This window comes from Thalassophryne amazonica, chromosome 2, assembly GCF_902500255.1.
Source record: "Thalassophryne amazonica chromosome 2, fThaAma1.1, whole genome shotgun sequence".
Taxonomy (NCBI): Eukaryota; Metazoa; Chordata; class Actinopteri; order Batrachoidiformes; family Batrachoididae; genus Thalassophryne; species Thalassophryne amazonica.
The window spans coordinates 91,884,109-91,909,773 of record NC_047104.1 but is presented as its reverse complement, the minus strand read 5'-3'; the positions used below and the strand labels follow the sequence as shown (position 1 = coordinate 91,909,773).

General features: G+C 40.6%; 1 protein-coding gene across 2 annotated transcripts in view; it reads left to right on the top strand.

The window, feature by feature from the left end:
- tcf25 (transcription factor 25 (basic helix-loop-helix)) overlaps positions 1–25,665 on the top strand; it is an 87,475-nt gene that overhangs the window by 48,019 nt on the left and 13,791 nt on the right. For both annotated transcript variants that reach the window (XM_034189157.1, XM_034189150.1), the window contains exons 16-17: positions 7,147–7,226; positions 7,367–7,442. In XM_034189157.1, the coding sequence (XP_034045048.1) occupies positions 7,147–7,226; positions 7,367–7,442 (156 nt within the window). The remainder of the gene's footprint in view (positions 1–7,146; positions 7,227–7,366; positions 7,443–25,665) is intronic.

The following is a 25,665-nucleotide window of genomic DNA, read 5'->3' as shown; positions in this document are numbered from 1 at the left end:
TGCATTAGTCCTTTTTTCAATCAAACACAGGTCAGGAGCCAGGCCACAATGTCCCAGCCTTAATCTTGAAAAAATCACTTACTCTGACCTGCTTTTCCCCCAATTGGTGTCTACCCCTTTAACATCCCTCTGCACTCGATGGTAATGTATCCCTCTCTTCTCAGAGTCTCACTCTCACTGCCACTGACTCAACACCTTGCTGGCCATCATGCTACAGTAGTCCAAGAACCCCAGTGTTGTAAACACACTGATAAAATCCTGCCTCAGAGCCTGCTTGGCAGTCAGGTCCGCCATCTCGTTCCCCACCACTCCCACATGGGCTGGTACCCACATAAAAGCAACAGACAAGCCCACCATACCAGGTCTTTGTAGAGCAACTAAAATTTCAAAAATTAAGTCAGGCCACACCCGTGGCACTACAGCCTCCAAAGCCATTAATGCAGCAGCTAAATTTGAATAAATTAAAGCATGTTGAGGCCCAATTTTGCCCACCCACTCCAGAGCACATAACAAGGCTATAACTTCTGTGGTGAATACTGATACATTATCTGGTAGACGATAACCCTGGCTCAAGCCAACCTCAAGAATGTGCACAGCAAAAGCCGCTCTATTGGTAGTCGGATCCACAGATCCATCAGTGTAAATTACCAAATGCCCATCCCAATGCTCATTAATTACTTTGTTGACCATGCCTACTGGGTTTTCCTTGGCCCTCTTTAAGAAAGTCTTTAACAGTCCAGTCTATTTCTGGGTCTGGGAGCAACCATGGGGGAACAGAGGCCCAAACCACCCTTGGGGACATATCAAAACACAGTTATGGCAACTCAGTCCACACTGTTTTAACAAAAACCCCTCATCTCCCCCCTTTAACAAACTTCCAGCTTTCTTCCAGCAAATGCTTCATAGGGTTACTCTGTTTTTGACCCTGCACTCTTCCAGCATACTGTAGGCCCAACTTTCTCTGTCTCAGACTCAAAGGCATCTCTCCACACTCCACTAGAAGATCGGGGTGGTCCTCATTGCCCCACAACACACCCTCAGTGCTTTAGCCTGCACAACATCCAGCTTTGTAATGGCCCAGTCACACGGCACACGACGATTCCTGAATGATGGCAAAAAGTAAAAAAAAAAAAAAAAAAAAATCACAATTCGTTGAGAAAAGGTGGACGAAAGAGCTTTATCACCGAACAGCCTGCGAATCAAGAGTGCAAAGGGGACGAATGAGGAACTTAACAAAACCGAAGTTAACGATCTCGATGTTTTAAATGAAACGTGCCTGGAGCCACAGCTGGAGCAGTGTGTGTCTGCATCTCTGAGTTCCAGGACTCAGCGCTGGGACGGAGCTCATAGAGCATGACTCCTGGAGAAACTGCAGACAGAAGCTGTGGAGATCTGTGTGCACGTCGGTGGACCACCTGCTCTGGTTCTTCATCCAGAACCATAGAGGGATCATCTTTCATCATCAGAACCCACACTGTCTGCTGCGCACTCCGTCTTGCTCCAATTAAAAAAAAAAAAAAAAAAAAAAACTCTGGTGTGCTGTGGTCACTGCTGTATCACTGTATTGCGTTACTAAGCCATATATATTGATTTATAACAGAATACTGTCAAAACGGAATAAATATAAGTGTAAAGATGATTGAATATATCAGAGCAGTAAATTGATCAGTCCGTGTGAACACGCATTGACTCACGTGCGGTTATTTCCACCAGCTGCAGCTGATCCACAACGTGAATTCTGCCTTCCAGAACAGCTCTTTATACATTTTTTTAATTATATACCTGTTGCCACATGTACATAAGGGCTGGATTGTCATTCCTACACTCATTGTTATATTTAATAAAAAATAATAAGTGCACGCAGGAGCTGCTGCTATCGCTGTGTTCAGGTACCGTCGGAAAATACACAACTTGTCGTTTCAAATTCAGCAGTTGCTTGTGGCAAAATAATTAATTGTAGCCACACAAAAGATTAATTCTTCTCTATGTAAGGTGCCTGAACCCATTGCACTTGACTCCCCACCCAGATAAAAAAAAATCCAAGCAAGCAGGTTGAGTTTGCGCTGTAATTTCCAACGGTACATGAACGCAGCAGCAGCCTCAGCGCTCACAAACCAGCTTCTGCGCTGTGTGAAAACATTCAGCTGCTCCAACGAAGTCAAATTAAACAATAACGTTACAAAAACTAAACAAACGATTAAAAAAAAACGTCAAGAAGGACAGCAAAACGAAACACGGGACAAATTGAGGTTTTCGTTGCCCTTCGTTCAAATTTTTCAACAGTTTAAAAATAGTGACGAAGCGCCAGCTGCAGGAACGAAGGTGTGCGAAGGTTAAATGATGCCAACGAAAGTCCAGATTTCTTGTTTCGTCAGGGCTTCGTTGCCCTTTAAGTGCCGTGTGACTGGGCCATAAGAGTTGTCTTTGCTGCATTACCATATGCTAAACAACCATAGTCAAGTGAAATTCGAACCATTACCGATATATCATGAGAAGTCCACTTTATCTGCACCCCATCTACTTCCTGCAAGACAACACATAACATTTATAATCTTATCACATTCAGCCACAGTCTTCTCCACATGAGCTTTCCGTGTTAACCTCTCATCAAAAAGCACACCTAGGAACTTGAAAATTATAACTCTTTCTAATTCACTAATGTTACAGCACACCACACAGACCTGGCATATGTACTACAACATTAAACAGAGCTTCGAGGCACAGAATTTGCTTCATTGTTTTTTTTTTTTATATGTACATAAAAAATAGAAAGTGTCTTCACACCAGTTACTGCTCCCAAGAAAAAAAAATTAATTTACTAAAAGAAGTAATGTTTCCAGCATATGAGAATGGAGGGAAGGGTGGGGGGCACAGCAAATGTGCATTGCCAGGGTGCAAGCTTGCCTGGCGAACAGTTGCCAACCACGTAACTGAGTATAAAACAATATGTTAATTATTTGTTGTGAGAGGCAGAATTCTAAGGAGGGCCAGAGTGCGAAGGGTTATGCAGTCGTGGTCATTCAACAACAAATGAGTGCTGTCCTGTGCACTGGCAACATTTCCTGTATGTTTGTTTTGTGAATTGTTTTGTAATTTGTGTCTGTAGCATGGCCCAAGCAGAGGGTCACCCTTTGAGTCTGGTCTGCTTGAGGTTTCGTCCTCAGAGGGAGTTTTTCCCTTACCACTGTTGCTCTGGGGGTTGGTAAGGTTAGACCTTACTTGTGTGAAGCACCTTGAGGCAACCTTGTTGTGATTTGGTGCTATATAAATGAAAATAAATGCCTGTGTGGATATCAGTACAGTGAGGAGGTGGGCAAGGAGCTTGAAGGCTGAAAGAAAATTGAAATCCAGCCACGAGTCTGTATGACCACGCCTGTAACAGGTGCCCCATAACAGACACAGATACAAAGCTTCAAGTGCAGGTATGATGACATAGTCCTCACAGGATTTTTTTTTTAGGTGGACACTTTGCTAAAGCTGTGGGCGCACTTGAAGCAGAGGCATCCTGGAAATGGCGCCATTCTTCAGCATCACGATGCCCCTTCAAACATGAGTCAACACACATTGCAGCGGGTCAAATTTTACGAGATCTTACCATACTCATCATACAATCCACACCTTACGGCCTCTGACTTTTTCTTTTTTTCACAATAAAGTTGCTGTGGTGCTATGATGTCTGAGAAGCGTAAGTCTGGCTTTTCAAAGAAAAGTGCGTGTCTCAAGAAGGTATTCATTTCATACAGTTCAACAGTGATAATGCCAGACAGGAGGAGGAGGGACACTTTGGACTGATAGTCCCCCATCACTGTCAAATTACTGACTTGCTGTTCATCTTCAGTGTCTGAAGAAGAAGGAGGCCATGGCCATAACCTGTGATAAGTGAACATTCATAAATTCCTTGTCACCTCTGATCCCTGAGACTATTCAGGGTTTTTAAGGTGGAAGAGTGGAGAATTGGACAAGGAGTGCAGGATGACTGTTCACCTTGCTGGAGCTGCTTTGTCTCTTATATGTGCCAATGTTGGACCAAAGTAGTTAGTGCAGCACATGCAGATGGCAATCCAGTGTCTATTCCATTTATTAATCCTATTAGTTGAAAGATGTTACTACCCACAAGACTTTGTGATTAAAACAAAACTACATAATTTTTCAGATTCTAGTAGCAAGGGGTGTGGTTCATGTTTATGCTTTTAGCACAAAAACAACAAAGATACAAGGTCTGTGAGAAAAATATCCGACCTTATTATTTAAAAAAAAAAACCATATGGATTTGAATCACGTGTGATTACATCAGCCAAGCTTGAACCCTCGTGGACATGCGAGAGTTTTTTCACGCCTGTCGGTGATGTCATTCGCCTGTGAGCACGCCTTGTGGGAGGAGTGGTCCAACCCCCTCGTCGGAATTCCTTTGTCTGAGAAGTTGCTGAGAGACTGGCGCTGTGCTTCATCAAAATTTTTTCCAAAACTGTGAGGCACATCCGAGTGGATACCGTTCGACAAATTAAGATGGTTTTCGGTGAAAATTTTAATGGCTGAGAGATTTTGGATTGTTTCTATCGCTGTAAGGACTTCCCACGGAGCGGGACGTCGCGCAGCGCTCCGAGGTGACGTCGTCATCCTGTTTCAAGGCCAAGGAAAACATCAAAGCGTCAAGACAGAAAACTTAAAGCAATATGTCTCATAAATCAAAAAATGCACAACAAAACAAATGAGGAACGAATGGGAGGAAACTGGAGTCAACGTCTGTGACCGAACTGTAAGAAACCGCCTAATGGAAATGGGATTTACATACAGAAAAGCTAAACGAAAGCCATCATTAACACCTAAAACAGAAAAAAACAAGGTTACAATGGGCTAAGGAAAAGCAATCGTGGACTGTGGATGACTGGATGAAAGTCGTATTCAGTGATGAATCTCGAATCTGCATTGGGCAAGGTGATGGTGCTGGAACTTTTGTTTGGTGCCGTTCCAATGAGATTTATAAAGATGACTGCCTGAAGAGAACATGTAAATTTCCACAGTCATTGATGATATGGGGCTGCATGTCAGGTAAAGGCACTGGGGAGATGGCTGTCATTACATCATCAATAAATGCACAAGTTTACGTTGATATTTTGGACAATTGAAAGGATGTTTCGGGATGATGAAATCATTTTTCAAGATGATAATGCATCTTGCCATAGAGCAAAAACTGCGAAAACATTCCTTGCAAGAAGACACGTAGGGTCAATGTCATGGCACAGAGTCAATGTCAACGAGCAGATCTGATTTGATGCAGGTGTTAGTTTTGAGGATGAAAATTTACAGGGTGATTCCATAGTTTTTTCCTCAGAATTGAGTGATTCCATATTTTTTTCCTCTGCTTGGTCTAAAAAAGTAACTGTTACTGACTGCCATAATATTGTTTTCTTGATTTCTTATAGTGTTTCTTAAAGCCAGAAAGTTGCCATTTGAAATGACTTTAGTTTTGTGTCATGTCTGTGATCTGCTTTTTTTCTACAAAATTAAACAACTGAATGAACATCCTCCGAGGCCGGTGATTCCATAATTTTTGCCAGGGGTTGTATATAGTTTGTCTTTGCTGATTGTTACTTTGAAGAAGGACCATGGCCCAAAAGTCCCATCAGAGTTGTTTGGGAATAATCACTGGTTTGTGGATTCTCTCTCGCTCTCGCTCTTTCTCTCGCGCTCTCTCTCTCTCTCTCTCTCGCTCTCTCCTTCTCTCTCTCCTTCCCCCCCAGTGTTTATTTGATTTGAATGTATTTGCTTTTAGGCACTTTAATATCCATATATTCCTGTATTTCAGGCTTGCAGCACATTCCAAAAAAGTTTGGACGAGGCAGTTTAGAGCTAATAATGAGGTAAAAAAAAAAAAAAAGATGTTTTAACAAATAGGTGATGTCAAAAGGTGATTGTAATCAGAATTGGGTACAAAAGCAGTATCCATGAAAGGCCGCCTTTAAGGGGCAAAGATTTGCAGAGGCCCCCCAGTTTGTAAAAAAAAAAAAAAAAAATGCTTGTGAAAGTGATTGTGATGCTTAAAAACAATGTTCCTCAAAGAAATGTGGTTTGTGTTTTCTCCCCGTACAGTGCATGATGTCATTAAATGGTTAATGGAATCTGGAGGAATTTCATTGCATAAAGGGCAGTGGTGCAAGCCTTACCTGATCCCCCAGACAGCAGTTCATCAAGAACAGTCTTTCATCGATAGCTTATATAACCACATGGGCAAGGGATTACTTTTGGAAACCTTTGTCAAGCACTACAATATGAAGTTATATTCACAAATACCTTTTAAAACTTTACTGTGCAAAAAAGAAGTTTTGTGCATAGATCGGAAGGGCACGTGCCTTGCCCCATTGTCACACTGAATTAAAAAATTTCCCATTACTTTTACAGCTTTGGTGCCATGGATGCTACTGATCTCACAAGTCTTATTCTCTGCACACACTGCAAAACTTTTACCCTTGATGATTCAGCAGGGCAGATTCCCATTATTGCTCGTCTCTGGTCTTGGAACGCTTGCCAAGCCAGAAATATTTTGTTAATTGCATCAAGGAAAAATACAAACATCCAAGAATTTGGACATCGGCACCTGACAAGAGCATGACGTTAAAAACTCTTTCCTTCAATTACAGTTAGTAGTCCAAACTTTCAACAGAAGACTTCAGAATCAGACATTTACACCACATATTTTTTTTAACATTCTTAAGATTATCCTGTGCACTGCATATCAGGTTTTTGTTGTTGTGTTTTTGTTTGTTTTTTTGTTTGTTTTTTTATGAAATGCCCTCTTCATTTGGACTGTTAAACCTAATTGGGGCTTAATTGTGCAGATGAGCAGTTACGCAAAACATACTGCCAACAGCTTCTCAATACGAAGGAATTATAAAATATTTAATGGAAAAGGTCAGTCACCTGACCTTAACCCAATAGTGTGTGATTTACTGAAGACTTTGTCTAAAAATGGCTGGCATTCCTTAATGGTTAAAGCAGTATTTTTGTTACTCCCTTTAACTTAAAGGTGATCAACTTCACAGCCACACCTTGACTTCAACAACACTGTGGTGATGTACAGAGGCTAAAAAAAATCTCACTATGCAAAAAATTACGAAGCTGACTTGTTTCTCTCTTTGAAACCTTCAGGAGGTGACTACTCAGCCTGTGATGGGTTTTGATCCTCTGCCTCCTCTTGATTCTGTGACATCATACACCCGCCCAGAGAGGTAACAGAAGAATTGTAAATCTTCACACTTGAAATTATATTGTTCAAAGCAGATATTGTGTTGTAGAAGCCAGCTGCCTCTGCTATTGCACATTATTGATATTGCTATTTGTATGTGCTTAACTCTCAAATTGTGTACAGGCCACGTGTTGGAGCCTCGGGTGAGAGTACATTATCACTGTTTTTCCGGTCTTTGCTGCCAAATTTCAATCTTCAGGTGAGTCTGTATTGGAACAGTTGATAGAAAATAATGGCTGAAAAGAAATGGATTGTTTCATGTTAGTGATTCCAGTATACTGGTCTAACATTTAAAAGTAAGACCATCAGCATCTTTGAAACTTCTACACTAATAAAAATCTAGGAAAGCAGACAACTGATTAAACATTTTCTCTAAAGAGCAACATCTACCCTTAAGACAAGGATGATAAACACCAAAGAAGGCATATGACCACTTTGCGGTTTATTCTGTCCTAAATGTGCCAGTGTTCAAGTGAGGAACATAGAACATCATTGATGAATAAATCTGTTTTCAGCATTTTGTCTTCGCAGTAACAGTGTCTGATGACTAATTATTTATTAAAAGCTGCATTCATGAAACACATTGCATTAGAACAGATAATTACTGTGTAAAACCTAAATGTCACCTAGATATAAAGCTGTAAACCATTTTAAAGAAAATGTGGCTGTTTCTATACTGGATGCTATTTAGAGCCATTTATAGATGATCTGCATTGATAAAGATGAAGTTGTTTTCGGGATAGGATACAGAGATTCACAATTGTGTCAAAGTCCACACTTAATACTCCACAACCTGTTGCATACACCTGCAATTTGTAATATCTAGACTGTTTAGTTGTCCAAATTACTTCTCAACATCATTTTGAGCACTTGACATGTTTGGCACTGTGTTACAAAATGCAGGATATTTTTACCCCCCGGTGGACGAAGGCCCAAAGGGGAATTATGTTGTGGCTATGTCCATCTGTCTGTCCCTCCGTCTCAAAAAGGGTTTAAGCGTTCTGAATTCAGCTCCTCTCACATTTTTAGGTGGAAATTCATGAAACTTGATACAAGTCCTTGTTAAAGGTTAGTAATAAGCATATTGTCATATTGTTTGAGTTGGGCCTATTATCCCAGAGTTATGGCCCCTGATTAACAAATCTAGACTCCATCAGTTTCATGAAAATTCAGTAAGGTATATCTTATATATTATATTCCAATTCTAAGGTGGAACTATGCCAGTATACAAAGGTATATCTAAAATAGAAGAGTAAAATAGAGTATAAAAGAGTAGAGTAGAGCCACTTAGGTGCCTGGCCTTGAGAACCAGGGATGGTAGGTTAAAAAGCTTTTTTATCCCATGGGAACTCTCCCTACCCACCCAAGCAGCTCAAGAAAAAGGTATATATAATATAATAAATAATAAGACATAAGAAGGATAAGACATCACAGGAGAAGATTGTTATCAAACACAAAGGAACCAACTATTTTGTAAGCTACGATGAACGTTGCTAAGGCCGGCTAGATAAGCTAACGTTAGCTGTTAGGTATAACTAATTGTATCCCACTCCTCCCATATTTACTAAAATATAATAGTATTAAAAAGGGGGAACAAGAAAAAGTACAGCGTGTAGAAATGTACAAGGTCTGTTAGAAAAGTATCGGACCTTTTTATTTTTTGCAAAACCTGATGGATTTGAATCACATTGTGCTTGCATCAGCCAACCTTGAACCTTCGTGCGCATGCGTGAACTTTTTCACGCCTGTCGATTGCGTCATTTGCTGGTAAGCAGCCTTTGTGTGAGGATATGTGTAGTCCGCTCGGCGGATTTTCATTGCAAGGAAAATGACGGAACGACTGGAGCAGCACCGCATCAAATTTTTACAGAAACTGGGCGACAGCCAGGTGGAAACCATTCGGATGATTCAGACGGCTTTCGGTGACTTTTCAGTCGTGTGACTAGCCGAGAAATTGTGGAAGAGGTGGGCATGTCACAGCATGTCCTGTGAGACTTCAGCATGGAGGTGCTTTTGCTCTGCCGTCAGCAGCTTCAGCACAAATTTCACAGCCACTCTTTTCATGGCCAAATCTTCTGTCACAATGGAATGTGCCGAAAAAGTGCTCATGTCCACCTCTTCCGCAATTTTCGGATAGTCACACGATGGTCCCACATCACCACAGCGTTCACGTTGGAAATGATCTGGTCATTTCAGCATGTTGATGGCCGACCGGAGCGTGACTCGCTCTCCACCATTGTTCGGACGTCTTTAAACTGGTTGTACCGCTCCTTAATCTGTGTGATGCCCATAACATCGTCACCGAAAGCTGTCTGAGTCTTCCGAATGGTTTCCACCTGGCTGTCGCCCAGTTTCTGGCAAAATTTGATGCGGCGCTGCTGCAGTCGTTCCATCTTTTTCCTTGCAATGAAAATCCGCCGAGCACACTGCACACATCCCACACAAAGGCTGCTTACCAGCAAATGACACAATCAACAGGCGTGAAAAAATTCACGCATGCGCACGAAGGTTCAAGGTTTGCTCATGCAAGCACACGTGATTCAAATCCATCAGGTTTTTGCAAAAAATAAAAAGGTCTGATACTTTTCTAACAGACCTCGTATATGGAGACATAAGTACATATATTTGCAGAAAAGAGAAAAAAGGGAAAAACGGCGGCCGTTTTAATCACCAAACCTGCAGCTGCTAGCATTACACATCTGGCTGTTTCTTCTTCTGGTATATTTTTAACACAGTATTCAGTAGCTTTGCCCTCGTGTGGGGACACACTTAAAGCGTTAAACATTAAACTAGCATATATATATATATATATATATATATATATATATATACACACACTCAACAAAAATATAAACGCAACACTTTTGGTTTTGCTCCCATTTTGTATGAGATGAACTCAAAGATCTAAAACTTTTTCCACATACACAATATCACCATTTCCCTCAAATATTGTTCACAAACCAGTCTAAATTGTGATAGTGAGCACTTCTCCTGCTGAGATAATCCATCCCACCTCACAGGTGTGCCATATGAAGATGCTGATTAGACACCATGATTAGTGCACAGGTGTGCCTTAGACTGTCCACAATAAAAGGCCACTCTGAAAGGTGCAGTTTTGTTTTATTGGGGGGGGATACCAGTCAGTATCTGGTGTGACCACCATTTGCCTCATGCAGTGCAACACATCTCCTTCGCATAGAGTTGATCAGGATGTCAATTGTGGCCTGTGGAATGTTGGTCCACTCCTCTTCAATGGCTGTGCGAAGTTGCTGGCTATTGGCAGGAACTGGTACACGCTGTCGTATACGCCGGTCCAGAGCATCCCAAACATGCTCAATGGGTGACATGTCCGGTGAGTATGCCAGCCATGCAAGAACTGAGACATTTTCAGCTTCCAAGAATTGTGTACAGATCCTTGCAACATGGGGCGTGCATTATCCTGCTGCAACATGAGGTGATGTTCTTGGATGTATGGCACAACAATGGGCCTCAGGATCTCGTCACGGTATCTCTGTGCATTCAAAATGCCATCAATAAAATGCACCTGTGTTCTTCATCCATAACAGATGCCTGCCCGTACCATAACCCCACCGCCACCATAGGCCACTCGATCCACAACACTGACATCAGAAAACCGCTCACCCACACAACGCCACACACGCTGTCTGCCATCTGCCCTGAACAGTGTGAACCGGGATTCATCCGTGAAGAGAACACCTCTCCAACATGCCAAATGCCAGCGAATGTGAGCATTTGCCCACTCAAGTCGGTTACGACGACGAACTGGAGTCGGGTCGAGACCCCGATGAGGACGACGAGCATGCAGATGAGCTTCCCTGAGATGGTTTCTGACAGTTTGTGCAGAAATTCTTTGGTTATGCAAACCGATTGTTTCAGCAGCTGTCCGAGTGGCTGGTCTCAGACGATCTTGGAGGTGAACATGCTGGATGTGGAGGTCCTGGGCTGGTGTGGTTACACGTGGTCTGCGGTTGTGAGGCTGGTTGGATGTACTGCCAAATTCTCTGAAACGCCTTTGGAGACGGCTTATGGTAGAGAAATGAACATTCATTACACGAGCAACAGCTCTGGTTGACATTCCTGCTGTCAGCATGCCAATTGCACGCTCCCTCAAATCTTGCGACATCTGTGGTATTGTGCTGTGTGATAAAACTGCACCTTTCAGAGTGGCCTTTTATTGAGGGCAGTCTAAGGCACACCTGTGCACTAATCATGGTGTCTAATCAGCATCTTGATATGGCATACCTGTGAGGTGGGATGGATTATCTCAGCAAAGGAGAAGTGCTCAATATCACAGATTCAGACTGGTTTGTGAACAATATTTGAGGGAAATGGTGATATTGTGTATGTGGAAAAAGTTTGATCTTTGAGTTCATCTCATACAAAATGGGAGCAAAACCAAAAGTGTTGCGTTTATATTTTTGTTGTGTATATATATATATATATACGAGGTCTGTTAGAAAAGTATCGTACCTTTTTATTTTTTTCAAAAACTATATGGATTTGATTCATATGTTTTTACGTCAGCCAAGCTTGAACCTTTGTGCGCATGCGTGAGTTTTTCCACGCCTGTCGGTTGCGTCATTCGCCTGTGGGCAGGCTTTGAGTGAGCACTGCTCCACCCCTCTCGTCGTTGTTTCATTGCGAGGAAATGGCGGAATGATTTGGGCTTTTTTTTCCATCAGAATTTTTTCAGAAACTGTTAGAGACAGGCAGCTGGAAACTATTCGAAAAATTTATCTGGCTTTCGGTGAAAATTTTACGGGCTTCACAGAGAATAAGGAGTGTTACTACAGCTTTAAGGACGGCCCACAATGGTGCACGGCTCGCTGCGCTCTGAGCCGCCATCGAGAGGCAGAAACCACCACAACATTTCTAAATGGATGGCTGTGTGGAGCCGGGACCGTCGTGTGCAATTTCTCTGGTTATCACAAGAGCTGGACATCAGCCATTTTCCGGCAGATTTCACTTTTAACAAGAGATTTTGTCATGGAAAGCCGCGCGGAGGCTTCGCGCATCATGACGGAGCCGCTGATGAAGCGAGACAAAGAACACCTCCGTTTCGGAGTGCCAGAGGACAAGTTGGGACATGCCTATCTCGGCTTTCAGTGCTTACCAGTCGAGTGAGTATAAGAGAAATTGTGGAATGCTGGGCATGTCCCAACTTGTCCTCGGAGGTGTTCCTTTGTCTCGCTTCATCAGCGAATCGGTCGTGACGCGCGAAGCCTCCGCGCGGCTTTCCATGACAAAATCTCTTGTTAAAAGTGAAATCTGCCGGAAAATGGCTGATGTCCAGCTCTTGTGATAACCAGAGAAATTGCACACGACGGTCCCGGCTCCATACAGCCATCCGTTTAGTAATGATGTGGTGGTTTCTGCCTCTCAATGGCGGCTCTGAGCGCGGCGCGCCGTGCGCCATTGTGGGCCATCCTTAAAGCTGTAGTAACACTCCTTATTCTCTGTGAAGCCCGTAAAATTTTCACCGAAAGCCAGATAAATTTTTCGAATGGTTTCCAGCTGCCTGTCTCTAACAGTTTCTGAAAAAAATTCTGATGGGAAAAAAAAAAAAAAAGCCCAAATCATTCCGCCATTTCCTCGCAATAAAAGAACGACGAGAGGGGTGGACCAGTGCTCACTCAAAGCCTGCCCACAGGCGAATGACGCAACCAACAGGTGTGGAAAAACTCACACATGTGCACGAAGGTTCAAGCTTGGCTGACGTAAAAACATATGAATCAAATCCATATAGTTTTTGAAAAAAATAAAAAGGTACGATACTTTTCTAACAGACCTCGTATGTATGTATGTATAAGGTGAATGAGGGTGAGGCAGCCTATTAGATAATTAATTGCTATTAGGCTAAGCTATAATTGTAGCAGTATAACTGTATAAACAAAGGCTCAGATATAATATGTTATAGGTTTTATCTAAGGTTTCTTTGGAAATCAGCTCCTCACATATTTAGGATGAATTTTGTGAAAACTGATGTAAGTCCTTGAAATGTTATCAGAAGGTAGCAAGCACTTGTACCAAAGCAGTATTTGCCAGCGGGAGATATTGTGTTCTCAGAGCACTCTTGTTCCATTTATAACCCAAAATCAGTATGTGAGCAATCAGTGTGAAGTCCTGTTCTCACTTTCATGGACCGGGGAGGTCACAGTCTGTAACCCTGACAATCTGGCATTGCTCACAAATGTGATCTTGAGCTTGGTTTGATGTCATAATGTGCCAGATGTGCAAAAATTATTGTAGCCTAGCCGTAACACACCTATAGGATAACTTGAGCACAACTTTGGAACTCCTTGAAAACATGCTGGTGTCGTATGACAGTGTTTTGGGCTCATCAGAAATGCAAGGGATTACTAAAGTATGTCAAAATTTTCAACAGAAGAAAGGAATGTTCCTGATTCATCGTGGATACCCTCTAAGGTTTTCCAAGGTGTGGACAAGGTTTCAAACCATGACTTCCCAGGATTCATATCTGTGAAATTGAGAACCGGGGTTTAACACACACATTATCCTCTGTAGAGTCATGTAGTGTCTGAAAAATAATCCAGAAAATATTAATATATGTTTGTGTTTATTTTGCTTTTGGCTTGTCCCGTTTGCTCAGTGTTGCCGCAGCAGATCCAGTAGAGATCTGTATGATGATTTGGCCCAAGTTTTACTGCCCTGCCTGAAACTATTCCAGTTCCACACAAAGATTAATCTGATGTGGCCATTTCCGAATCAATACTAAAAGTTATTGGTTATCTGTAATAAAGATTCAATTGTTTTTAGCAGTTATTCGGTTTAGCGTCATTAAAAAAATAACTTTTTAGTTATCGGATTAATGGTTATTGAGCTAACTTTTTGTGAGCTGTGCCCACCACTGCATATAGCAGAGGAATACATTGATATTTGAGAAGTGAAATGAAGTTTCTAGTATTTACAGAAAGTGTGCAATATTTATTCAAACATAATTAGGCAAGTGCATAAATTTGGGCACCCTTGTCATTTTATTGATTTGAATACATTTTGCACTAATTATTGAAACACAAAATACTATACTATAGTACTATATTACATATTATACTATAATGTACTATATTAAATTATGTTGTCTATAGTACTAAGTACTATATGCAACATATTGGAATGTATAACAATTGAAATTCATGTAAAACAAGCTAATAATATTATGTTAAGTTGTATCTATAGAACACCAGGATCATGTCTTGACACATTCAATGAAAAACTTGCTGCCATATTTAACCATTCTGATAAGAAGGTGAAAATAATCTGTGGTGATTTTTAATACAGATTTGTTAAATCCGAATGGACATCAAAAAACAACAGACTTTATCCATACAATGTACAGTAACTGTTTTTTCCCTGTAATTATAAAACCAAGTAGAATAACACTGGATACAGCTACATTGATAGACAATATATTTACAAATAAAATTGACTCTCAAATAGTTGGTGGACTTCTCATAAATGATATTCCCATTTTTGCAATTTTTCAAAATTATTTTGGGACTCAAACTAGATTAAAGACTTCTACATTTAAAATAAGAAATAGAACATCAGGAGCTATGGCTGCCTTCAAGGTGGAACTTGGGGAACAAGACTGGACTGAGGTTTTTGTTAATGAAAACCCTAATAATGCATATATGCATTTTTGTCAACTTTAATTTCATTATATGAGAAACATTGTCCCGTAGTGAAAATTACTAGAAAGCGCCAGTGTTTAAATAAACCATGGATTACAAAGGGAATAGAGGATGCATGTTAAAAAAAAAATTATATAAGAGATTCAGAAAATATAGGACAAAGGATGCTGAAACAAAATATAAGTTATATAAAAATAAATTAGTAAATATTATAAGAATGAGTAAGAAAGAACATTATCATACATTATTGGAGCAGAACAGGAGTAACACACAAGAAACATGGAAAGTATTAAATAGTATAATTAGAAAGGGTTCCAAAAGGAAGGAGTATCCAGAGTATTTTATAGCAGATAAAGATATTAAGATTGATAATATTAAAGAAATAGTAAATGAATTTAATGAGCTTCTTGTACGTTGGTTATAACCTTGCAAAAGAAATTCCAGCGTCAAGAATTAATTATGAAACATATTATCAAAAACTCTTCCTCCATGTTTATTAATGCTGTAAATGATAGAGAAATACTTGACATTGTGAAAACATTTAAGAATAAAAAGTCTACACATTGTTTTGATTTTGACATGTTATTAGTTAAAAGTATTATAGAGTATATAGTGCAACCATTCACATAGATTTGCAATTTGTCTTTTCGAACTGGTATTTTTCCTTCAAAAATGAAAATAGCAAAAGTTATCCCTATTTATAAAAATGGGGAAATATACAAATTGACCAATTATAGACCTATATCATTACTTCCACAATTCTCAAAAATTTTAGAAAAATTATTTGTTCATAGACTTGATAAATATATTGATAAACATAATTTTTTAAGTGATAACCAGTATGACTTTAGAGCAAAAAGGTCCACTTCAATGGCAGTGATGGAATTTGTGGAAGGCACTTCTACTGCAATGGATTAATAAGGAATATACTGTTGGTGTTTTTATAGATTTAAAAAAGGCATTTGATACTATTGATCATAATATATTGATGAATAAACTGGAGAGATATGGTATAAGAGGGTTAGCATACACATGGATGAAAAGTTATTTAGATGACAGATATCAATATGTGCAACTAAATAATGTAAAATCAAATCAGTTGAAGGTTACTTGTGGGGTCCCTCAAGGGTTGGTGTTGGGTCCTAAATTATTCATATTATATATCAATGATATGTGTAATGTTTCCAAACTATTAAAGTGTGTTTTATTTGCTGATGACACCACTCTTTACTGTTCTGGTAAAAACCTAGAACAGCTTCTGACTACAGCGGAAAAGGAATTAAATATATTAAAAAACTGGTTTGACATTAATAAGTTATCTCTGAATTTGAACAAAACAAAGTTTTTATTGTTTTTGCCACTCAACAAATTAAAAACCCGGTTGCAATCAGGGTTAATAATATTGAAATTGAACGAGTGTATGAAAATAAGTTTCTTGGAGTGACAGTCGATCATAAGCTTTGTTGGAAACCTCATATAAACAATGTAAAATCTAAAATGTCAAAAACTATTGCTATACTTTATAAAGTAAAGGATGTCCTTAATAAAAAGTCACTATACATACTTTATTGTTCATTACTACTTCCAAATATTACTTATTGTCTAGAGATATGGGGTAACACATATAAAACTAACACTCTTCCTATTTTTAGGATGCAAAAAAAAGCTATAAGAATTATTAATGGATCAAATTATAGGGAATCAACTAACGCTTTGTTTATTGACAGTAATGCCCTCAAATTTTATGATTTAGTGGAATTTAAAATGGCACAGATAATGTAAAGTACACAATTTACTTTGCTGCAATATTCAGAAGCTGTTTGAAATCAGAGAGTCCATTTGAAGGGAACAAGTATTTACAAAAAATCTAACATACAAACAAATATAAAGCAAATATGTGTTTCTGTAAGAGGTGTTAATTTATGGAATAGCTGTGACAATGAATTAAAAAGGTGTACTTCATTTTCATTATTTAAAAACATGTTTAAAACTAAAATATTACAGAACTATATAAATCAAGTATGAAGAATGATAATGTAATTAATGTAACTTTTGGTTGTATTATTATGAAATTGTATTTATTTATATATTTTTCTAAAGTGCTTCAGGTTTTTTTTTTTTTTTTTTTTTTTTTTGCTCTCATTTCATATTGTTGAATTTGTTTTTGTAAAAAGGTTAGGCATAATAAGCTTGAGCTTCAGCCTATACCTTTTTGATTAGCGTTATCCCTTTTTGAAATGTTTTTTGTTGAATATGTGTGTGTATGTATATATGTAATTGTATTTCATTTGGGGGGTTGAATGCTAATCATATAAAAAGTTTTCATCATTATCAAAATTGGTTTGGTAAGTGCACTGACCCTTGACTTCCTCAGGGCCCTGTCCCACTGGGGAGAGGATTAATTGCGCATGAATTGAGTATAGAAAGTGCGGGCGTTCGTTGTCGTCCGCAACAAAAATGGCCAAAAATGACAAATGTCCCAGTATGAATTACGGATGTATTAATAATATATAGCGAATATATGATGAACAGTCACGGTTATATAACGCATGTAGTGAGGAAACTGATCCAACACATTGAGATTATCACGGCAGTATTACGGGTGTATTATAAATGCATTGCGCATGTGTTGCGTGTGCACGGCATCTGCATTGCGGTCATAAAAGAAGCGCACTCGCTCCTTTCGGCATCACTATTCACACCAACAATACAGCCTCCGGAGCATTTGCTGGACTTGGACAAGTTGATCACAGAGTTTGTTCATGTTGTCATGCGAGGGTTAACTGTTCATGAGTTTGGGGAGTGGGAGGGGGGAAGCCACTAGGCTGTGAGACTTTTTTTTTTTTTTTTTTTTGAGAGTGTTACAGACAGCGTGAGTTGTGGCTAACAGCAACTCTTCCTTTTGTTGGTATTAAATAAAAGTCCTGGATTGCAGCAGTACGTCTTTGTGGATTTACACAGCCGGACCGGCACTGACTGGCAGGTATGTCGCTTTCTGCCACATATAGTACTTTGGGTTTACGTGACGTGTTTGTTATGCATTCACAGATTGTCTGCAAAGCAGATGTAATAAAACCGCTTTATTTGTGGCCAGTTTGGATGCATTCGCTACATATTTTAGTTTGTGATGTGGACATGATGGGCACGCAATATATCTGTTTTACACACTGTCCCAGTCCGCTGCCAAGCCGCAAATCCCCGTCAGTTGCTGATATCAGCGGTTAACGGCAGATATACAGCACACAGTGAGTATGTATTGTGTATGAATTGAGTATGTATGGAGTGTGTAAGGCGGATGTCATCTGCATCCAGATTTTTGAACAGCTCAAAAATCCTGGCTGCAGACATGCGTGCCTCTGCGGATGATCATGGGCGTATTCGGATGACGGCCGACTCATACAGGCATGTTACACGGATATTGCGGATGTTTGGCGAATATGGGCCAGTTTTGTGCGCAATCCATACGCAAATCCTTCTAAACACCAGTGGGACAGGGATCTTACACAGGTGAATCCAGTCGTGAGAAAGGGTATTTAAGGTGACGATTTACAAATGTTTCTCCTCTTTGCATCTCTTCTAATGAGTGGCAACATGGGGCCCTCTAAACAACTCTGAAATAATCTGGAAATTAAGATTGTTCAACATCATGGTTTAAGGGAAGGATACAAAAAGCTACCTCAGAGATTTCAGCTGTCAGTTTCCATTATGAGGAACATAGTGAGGAAATGGAAAACCACAGGCACAGTACTAGTTGAAGCCCGAAGTGGCAGGCCAAGAAAAATCTCAGATAAGCTGAAGCAAAGGATGTGAGAACAGTCATAGTCAACCCACAGACCTGCTCCAAAGACCGGCATGATTTTGCTGCAGATAGTGTCTCTGTGCATCGTTCAACTATGCAGTGCACTTTGCACAAGGAGATGCTGGATGAGAGAGTAATGCAGAGGAAGCCTTTTCTGCGTACACACCACAAACAGTCGCTTGACGTATGCTAAAGCACATTTGGACAAGCCAGATTAATTCTGGAATAAGGTGCTGTGGACTGGTGAAACTAAAATTGAGGTATTTGGACATAACAAGGGGTGGTATGCATGGCTGAAAAAGAACACAGCATTCCAAGAAAAATGTTTACTACCTACAGTAAAATTTGGAGGTGGTTCCATCATGCAGTGTAGTCAATGCAGGTACTGGGAATCTTGTTAAAGTTGAGAGTCACATGGATTCCAGTCAATGTCAGCGGATTCTTGAGAACAGTGTTCAAGAATCAGTGACAAAGCTGAAGTTGCCCTGGGACTGAATCTTTCAACAAGACAATGACCCTAAACACTGCTCAAAATCTACTAAGGCATTCATGCAGAGGAACAAGTACAACATTCTGGAATAGCCATCTCAGTCCCCAGACCTGAAGATTATTGAAAATCTGTGGTGTGATTTTAAGCGGGTTGAGATGTTTTGTAAAGAAGAATGGTCCAAAATACCTTCAACCAGAATCCAGACTCTCATTGGAAGCTATAGGAAGCATTTAGGTGCTGTTATTTCTGCAAAAGGAGGATCTACTAAATATTTATGTATTTTCACTGTTGGGGTGCCCGAATTTATGCACCCTCCTAATTTTGTTTAAAGAATTATTGCACACTTTTTGTACATCCTATAAACTTCATTTCACTAATCAAATATCACTGTTTGTCTCTACTTTTAAGATTAGGCTTAAAACTTTCCTTTTTGCTAAAGCTTATAGTTAGGGCTGGATCAGGTGACCCTGAACCATCCCTTAGTTATGCTGCTATAGACTTAGACTGCTGGGGGTTCCCATGATGCACTGAGTGTTTCTTTCTCTTTTTGCTCTGTATGCACCACTCTGCATTTAATCATTAGTGATTGATCTCTGCTCCCCTCCACAGCATGTCTTTTTCCTGGTTCTCTCCCTCAGCCCCAACCAGTCCCCAGCAGAAGACTGCCCCTCACTGAGTCTGGTTCTGCTGGAGGTTTCTTCCTGTTAAAAGGGAGTTTTTCCTTCCCACTGTCACCAAGTGCTTGCTCACAGGGGGTCGTTTTGACCATTGGGGGTTTTTTGTAATTATTGTATGGCTTTGCCTTACAATATAAAGCGCCTTGGGGCAACTGTTTGTTGTGATTTGGCGCTATATAAATAAAACTGATTTGATTTGATTTGCTACATGATATATTTAACTGAAATTGGTGATCCAAACAACCAGTGATTTATAAAGGAAAATCATGGAAATCATCAGGGGTGCCCAAACTTTTACGTGTGTGTGTGTGTGTGTGTGTGTGTGTGTGTGTGTGTGTGTGTGTGTGTGTGTGTGTGTGTGTGTGTGTGTGTGTGTGTGTGTGTGTGTGTGTGTGAGATTTTGCAAGTTCTCCCACTTAAAAATCATGGAGGGGTCTGAAATTTTCATCTTAGGTGCATGTCCACTGTAATGCCGCGTTCACACCGGGCACGACGCGAGCGATAGATTGCCATGTAATCCCTATGGAACAACGCGTTTTGGCACCAAGTCGACGCGATGGACGCGAGTGAAGCGATTTTGAGCAATTGGCGCATTTGTGGCGCGATATTGCATCACATTACGTCGCGTTGCCTCCCTAAATTGAAAAATCTGAACTTTTTCGTCTCGTCGCGCCGCGATGACCAATCAGGGACTGAATATGTAGTGACGTGGAGATGTCTGGAGTTTGACTGAAGATGTGAACATGTCCTGTATCTGGTAGCCAGTCTGTGAGCAGGTCTTATGTCTCTTTTGTCCTGTATTTCACAATTATGACAGTTTTTGGAGCGAGCAGCAGCACCACAGCAGGGGGAGCAGAGTTTCTTTCTCTTATTCTTTTACGTGCGCGCGAGCAACTCGTCCATGGAGATTATTTTACTTAACTACACAGATGTAAAATAAAACAAATGGTGTCTGGTTTCTAAACACAATTATGACAGTTTGTGGGAAGAGCGAGCAGCAGCCCCGCAGCAAACAGCGGAGTTTCTTTCTTTCCCTTTTTTTACGTGTGCGCGCCAGCGAACCATCTGTGGAGAATATTTTATTAATTAACTACACAGATGTATAATAAAACAAATGGTGACTAGTTTCTAAACACAATTATGACAGAGTGTTTTTGGGGAAGAGCGAGCAGCAGCCCCACAGCAAGCAGCTGCGTTTTTTTTTTTTTTTTTAAATTGTTTACATGTGCGCGCGTGAACGGGACAGGAGGTCCTCAAACTGGGTCCTGCAGAGGTGGAAGGGCCGCTGAAAGCGGCCGTCATCCAGACGCAGCTCCTGCAGCAAATAGTGATACTCCCTGTATTGGGAGCTTTCCACAACAACTCGCTCCGTGTGATCAAGGTCCATCATGTTAACTTGACTGACAACCGGAGCCGGCGAGCAGAATGGAAGCTCCTCCTATTTGATGATGCACCGGCGTGAATTTTCGCAGCAAAAGCAGAGCGACACACCGGGCGATGGTGGCACGTCCGTCGCCACTTAACCCCCGCAAATTTGTGGCATCTGTTTGCGCCCGGTGTGAACGCAGCATGAGAGACATAATCCAAAAAAAAACTAGAAACACTCAGAGTGCAAACCTCCGCCAAGGCCACAGGGTCACTGACCCTAAAGAGATTCCCTCCTTGGCACAGTGATCTATTCAACAGTTCAGTGTTACAACCAAAACTATGATACATACACTTTTCTTTCCTGTATATTTGACATTCTTGACTATGAAAACATACCAGTAGAACTTGGAATCACTTTTATGTCTTTATTAGTTGAAACATTATTGTATAAAATTATTTTTCGGTAATGGCGGTTTTCTTCTGGATCTAGCTCCATAACATTTGAAGCTACATCAAATCTGATGACACCTTACTGAATCAGTACAGATTCAGCTACAATTTGGTGTTAGTTGTGCATCTCTAGCTTCATTTGTCACCTCACACTGACACACGGATCCGATCATCACCAAACTTTGTTGTTTGATAGAACATTTGACTATGTTACACCTTAATTTTTTTTCAAGCCTTTTTCATGCCTTATTTTTGTGGAGTTAGAAACTAGAATGTCAAAATTCCCCCTATCCCGCAATAGTGAAGAATGCTTTAAAAAAATTCCTGGATCTGGATCACGATCCGGATCCAGGAATTTTCCAGATCCGGACCACTAAAATTTAATAACTTGTTCCTCTTGTCATTTCCAACCACTCCACAAAATTTCAGCAAAATCCGTTCAAAACTTTCTGAGTTATCCTGCTGACAGACAGACAAACAAACGCGACTGAAAACATAACCTCCTTGGCGGAGGTTTAAAAAAAAAAAAATCTGGAAATCACAATGTATGATTTTTTTAAATAATTTATTTGCATGTTACTGCTGCAAATAAGTATTTCAACACCTGCCAATCAGCAAAAATTCTGGCCCTCAAAGACCTGTTAGTCCGCCTCTAAAAGGTCCACCTCCATTTATTATTCCAAATTAGAAGCACCTATTTGAGGTCGTTAGCTGCATAAAGACACCTGTCCACCCCACACAATCAGTAAGACTCTGTCTACTACGGAGGTGAAGTTAGTTTTACGTTGGCTATTCGACAGATATTTGCTCCTGTTTAACCTGTTCTTTACTGCGGGTAAACGTCCTCTTCGCTCCAGTTAAACCTCTTCTATTTACACTGATTTTCGGTGTGGAATCATTGTGCTCCACTGGCTGCATGAGATACACCTCTTGTTTTTACATTTTAAATCTGTTCAGATTTTTTATTAATTTTTATATGTAAATATTAGCGTTTTAGCTCAATAGCTTCCAGGTCATGTGATCAATTGACTCAAAATCCATGTGGAATCATTGTGCTCCACTGGCTGCATGAGATACGCCTCTTGTTTTTGCATTTTAAATCGGTTCATATTTTTTATTAATTTTAAATGTAAACATTAGCATTTTCGCTCAACAGCTCCTCAATAGCTTTAAACAGTATCTCTGGTTTGAATGTCCCACCTTTTTATTTTGAAAACAGGAAGTTGGTGCTCGACGTAGCCGTTTACTATAACGTCTGCAATACGGGCGCACTCGAAATGTTGGAGTGTCTTGCTCAGAGTCGCTCTGTCGCCGGAGCAACGTAGAGGTTTAACCTGAGCGCAGAGGACGTTTACCTGCAGCAAAGAGGGAAAACCAGAGCGATCTGGAATATCCAACGTAAAACTAATTTCACTGCGGTCCAACACCGAACATGGCTAAGACCAAAGAGCTGTCCAAAGACACCAGAGACAAAATTGTGGACCTCCACAAGGCTGGAAAGGGCTACGGAGCAATTGCCAAGCAGCTTGGTGAAAAAAGATCAACTGTTGGAGCAATTATTAGAAAATGGAAGAAGCTAAACATGACTGTCAATCTCCCTCGGACTGGGGCTCCATGCAAGATCCCACCTTGTGGCGTATCAATGATCCTAAGAAAGGTGAGGAATCAGCCCAGAACTGCACGGGAGGAGCTGGTCAATGACCTCAACAGAGCTGGCACCACTGTTTCCAAGGTTACTGTGGGTAATACACTAAGACGTCATGGGTTAAAATCATGCATGGCACGGAAGCAAGCCGGGCTAGCGACTTGCTCGACGAGGCCCGCAGCGGTTCACTGGCCGAGTTTCCATTTGGGCCCGTGGCTAGCGGCATGCTCGACGAAGGCGTTCCCATCCAGGTTCCCAGGCCCCGAGGCTAGCAGCGATACGACGGTGGCGTTTCCATCCGGTCCCGAGGCCCGCAGTGAATCACCGGCGGAGGTAGGTGCTGTTCAGGACCAAGGCTCAATGCAACTCGCCGGAGGCTTTCTTATCTGGAGTCCGAGGCCCCGTGGCACAGCAGTTCGTCGGCGGCCTTTTCCAACCAGACCCCGAGGCCCGCGCACTGAGCTAGCTAGCCGGGAGGCTAACTAGCCCTGTCCCATAATCATGCCTCCAAAGAGAGCACCGACAGCGGAGGACATCAGGAGATCACTCGACTAACTTTCACAGGACGTCTCTATTATAAAGGAAAAGCAAGATAGGATTCTTTCACTTGTGGAAGAAACAAAATTACGAGCGCTGGTCGAGGAGAGAGACAAAAAGATAGCGGTACTGGAGAGGAGGTTGGATGATTTGTAACAATATTCAAGAATGAATGAGGTAATTGTGACCGGGTTAAAAATAAAACCCAGGTCATATGCCCATGCAGTAACGGCAAACAGGGACGAAGATTTTGCTGAGACTGAGGGGGGTTCCACTGAACACCAGGTGGTGGCTTTCCTCGCATCCAGGGACATCTACCTGGATGTGGACTCAATTGAGGCTTGCCATCCCCTTAAAACAAAACGCCAGCGGTGATAATGAGGGTTGTCAATAGGAAAAATAAAGTAGTGTTGATGAAACAAGGAAAAAAGTTAAAAGGTACAAATGTCTCTTTGAATGATCACTTGACAAAAAGAAATGCAGATATCGCTAAGAAAGCCAGATACTTACGGAGACAAAATAAAATTCAGAGTATGTGGGTCAGCAATTGTAAAGTGTTTATCAAATTGAATGGCACATCGGCAGAAGCTAAGGTCTTGATTATCAAAGATACTGAACTGAAAAAATATGAATAAGGACAAAAAAAATGGTAAAATGTATTGGTCTTAAGGTTGACTATGATGACAGATGGAAGTCTGTATATTACATAATGACTATGGAGAATAACCAGTTTATTTCTGCCCAGGAGCTCTGTCTAGAAACATTTGATTATAATACAACCCCTGGCAAAAATTATGGAATCACCAGCCTCAGAGGATGTTCATTCAGTTATTTAATTTTGTAGAAAAAAAGCAGATCAGACATGACACAAAACTAAAGTCATTTCAAATGGCAACTTTCTGGCTTTAAGAAACACTATAAGAAATCAAGAAAAAAAGATTGTGGCAGTCAGTAACGGTTACTTTTTTAGACCAAGCAGAGGAAAAAATTATGGAATCACCCTGTAAATTTTCATCCCCCAAATTAATACCTGCATCAAATCAGATCTGCTCATTGACATTGACCCTATGCCATGACATTGACCCTATGTGTCTTTTTGCAAGGAATGTTTTCACAGTTTTTGCTCTATGGCAAGATGCATTATCATCTTGAAAAATGATTTCATCATCCCCAAACATCCTTTCAATTGTCCAAAATATCAGCATAAACTTGTGCATTTATTGATGATGTAATGACAGCCATCTCCCCAGTGCCTTTACCTGACATGCAGCCCCATATCATCAATGACTGTGGAAATGTACATGTTCTCTTCAGGCAGTCATCTTTCTAAATCTCATTGGAAAGGCACCAAACAAAAGTTCCAGCATCATCACCTTGCCCAATGCAGATTCGAGATTCATCACTGAATATGACTTTCATCCAGTCATCCACAGTCCACGATTGCTTTTCCTTAGCCCATTGTAACCTTGTTTTTTTCTGTTTAGGCGTTAATGATGCCTTTCGTTTAGCTTTTCTGTATGTAAATCCCATTTCCTTTAGGTGGTTTCTTACAGTTCGGTCACAGACGTTGACTCCAGTTTCCTCCCATTTGTTCCTCATTTGTTTTGTTGTGCATTTTTGATTTTTGAGACATATTGCTTTAAGTTTTCTGTCTTGATGCTTTGATATCTTCCAGAGTTTAGACACAACTGACTGTGAACATTTCGGTCACAGATGTTGACTCCAGTTTCCTCCCATTCGTTCCTCATTTGTTTTGTTGTACATTTTTCGATTTTTGAGACAT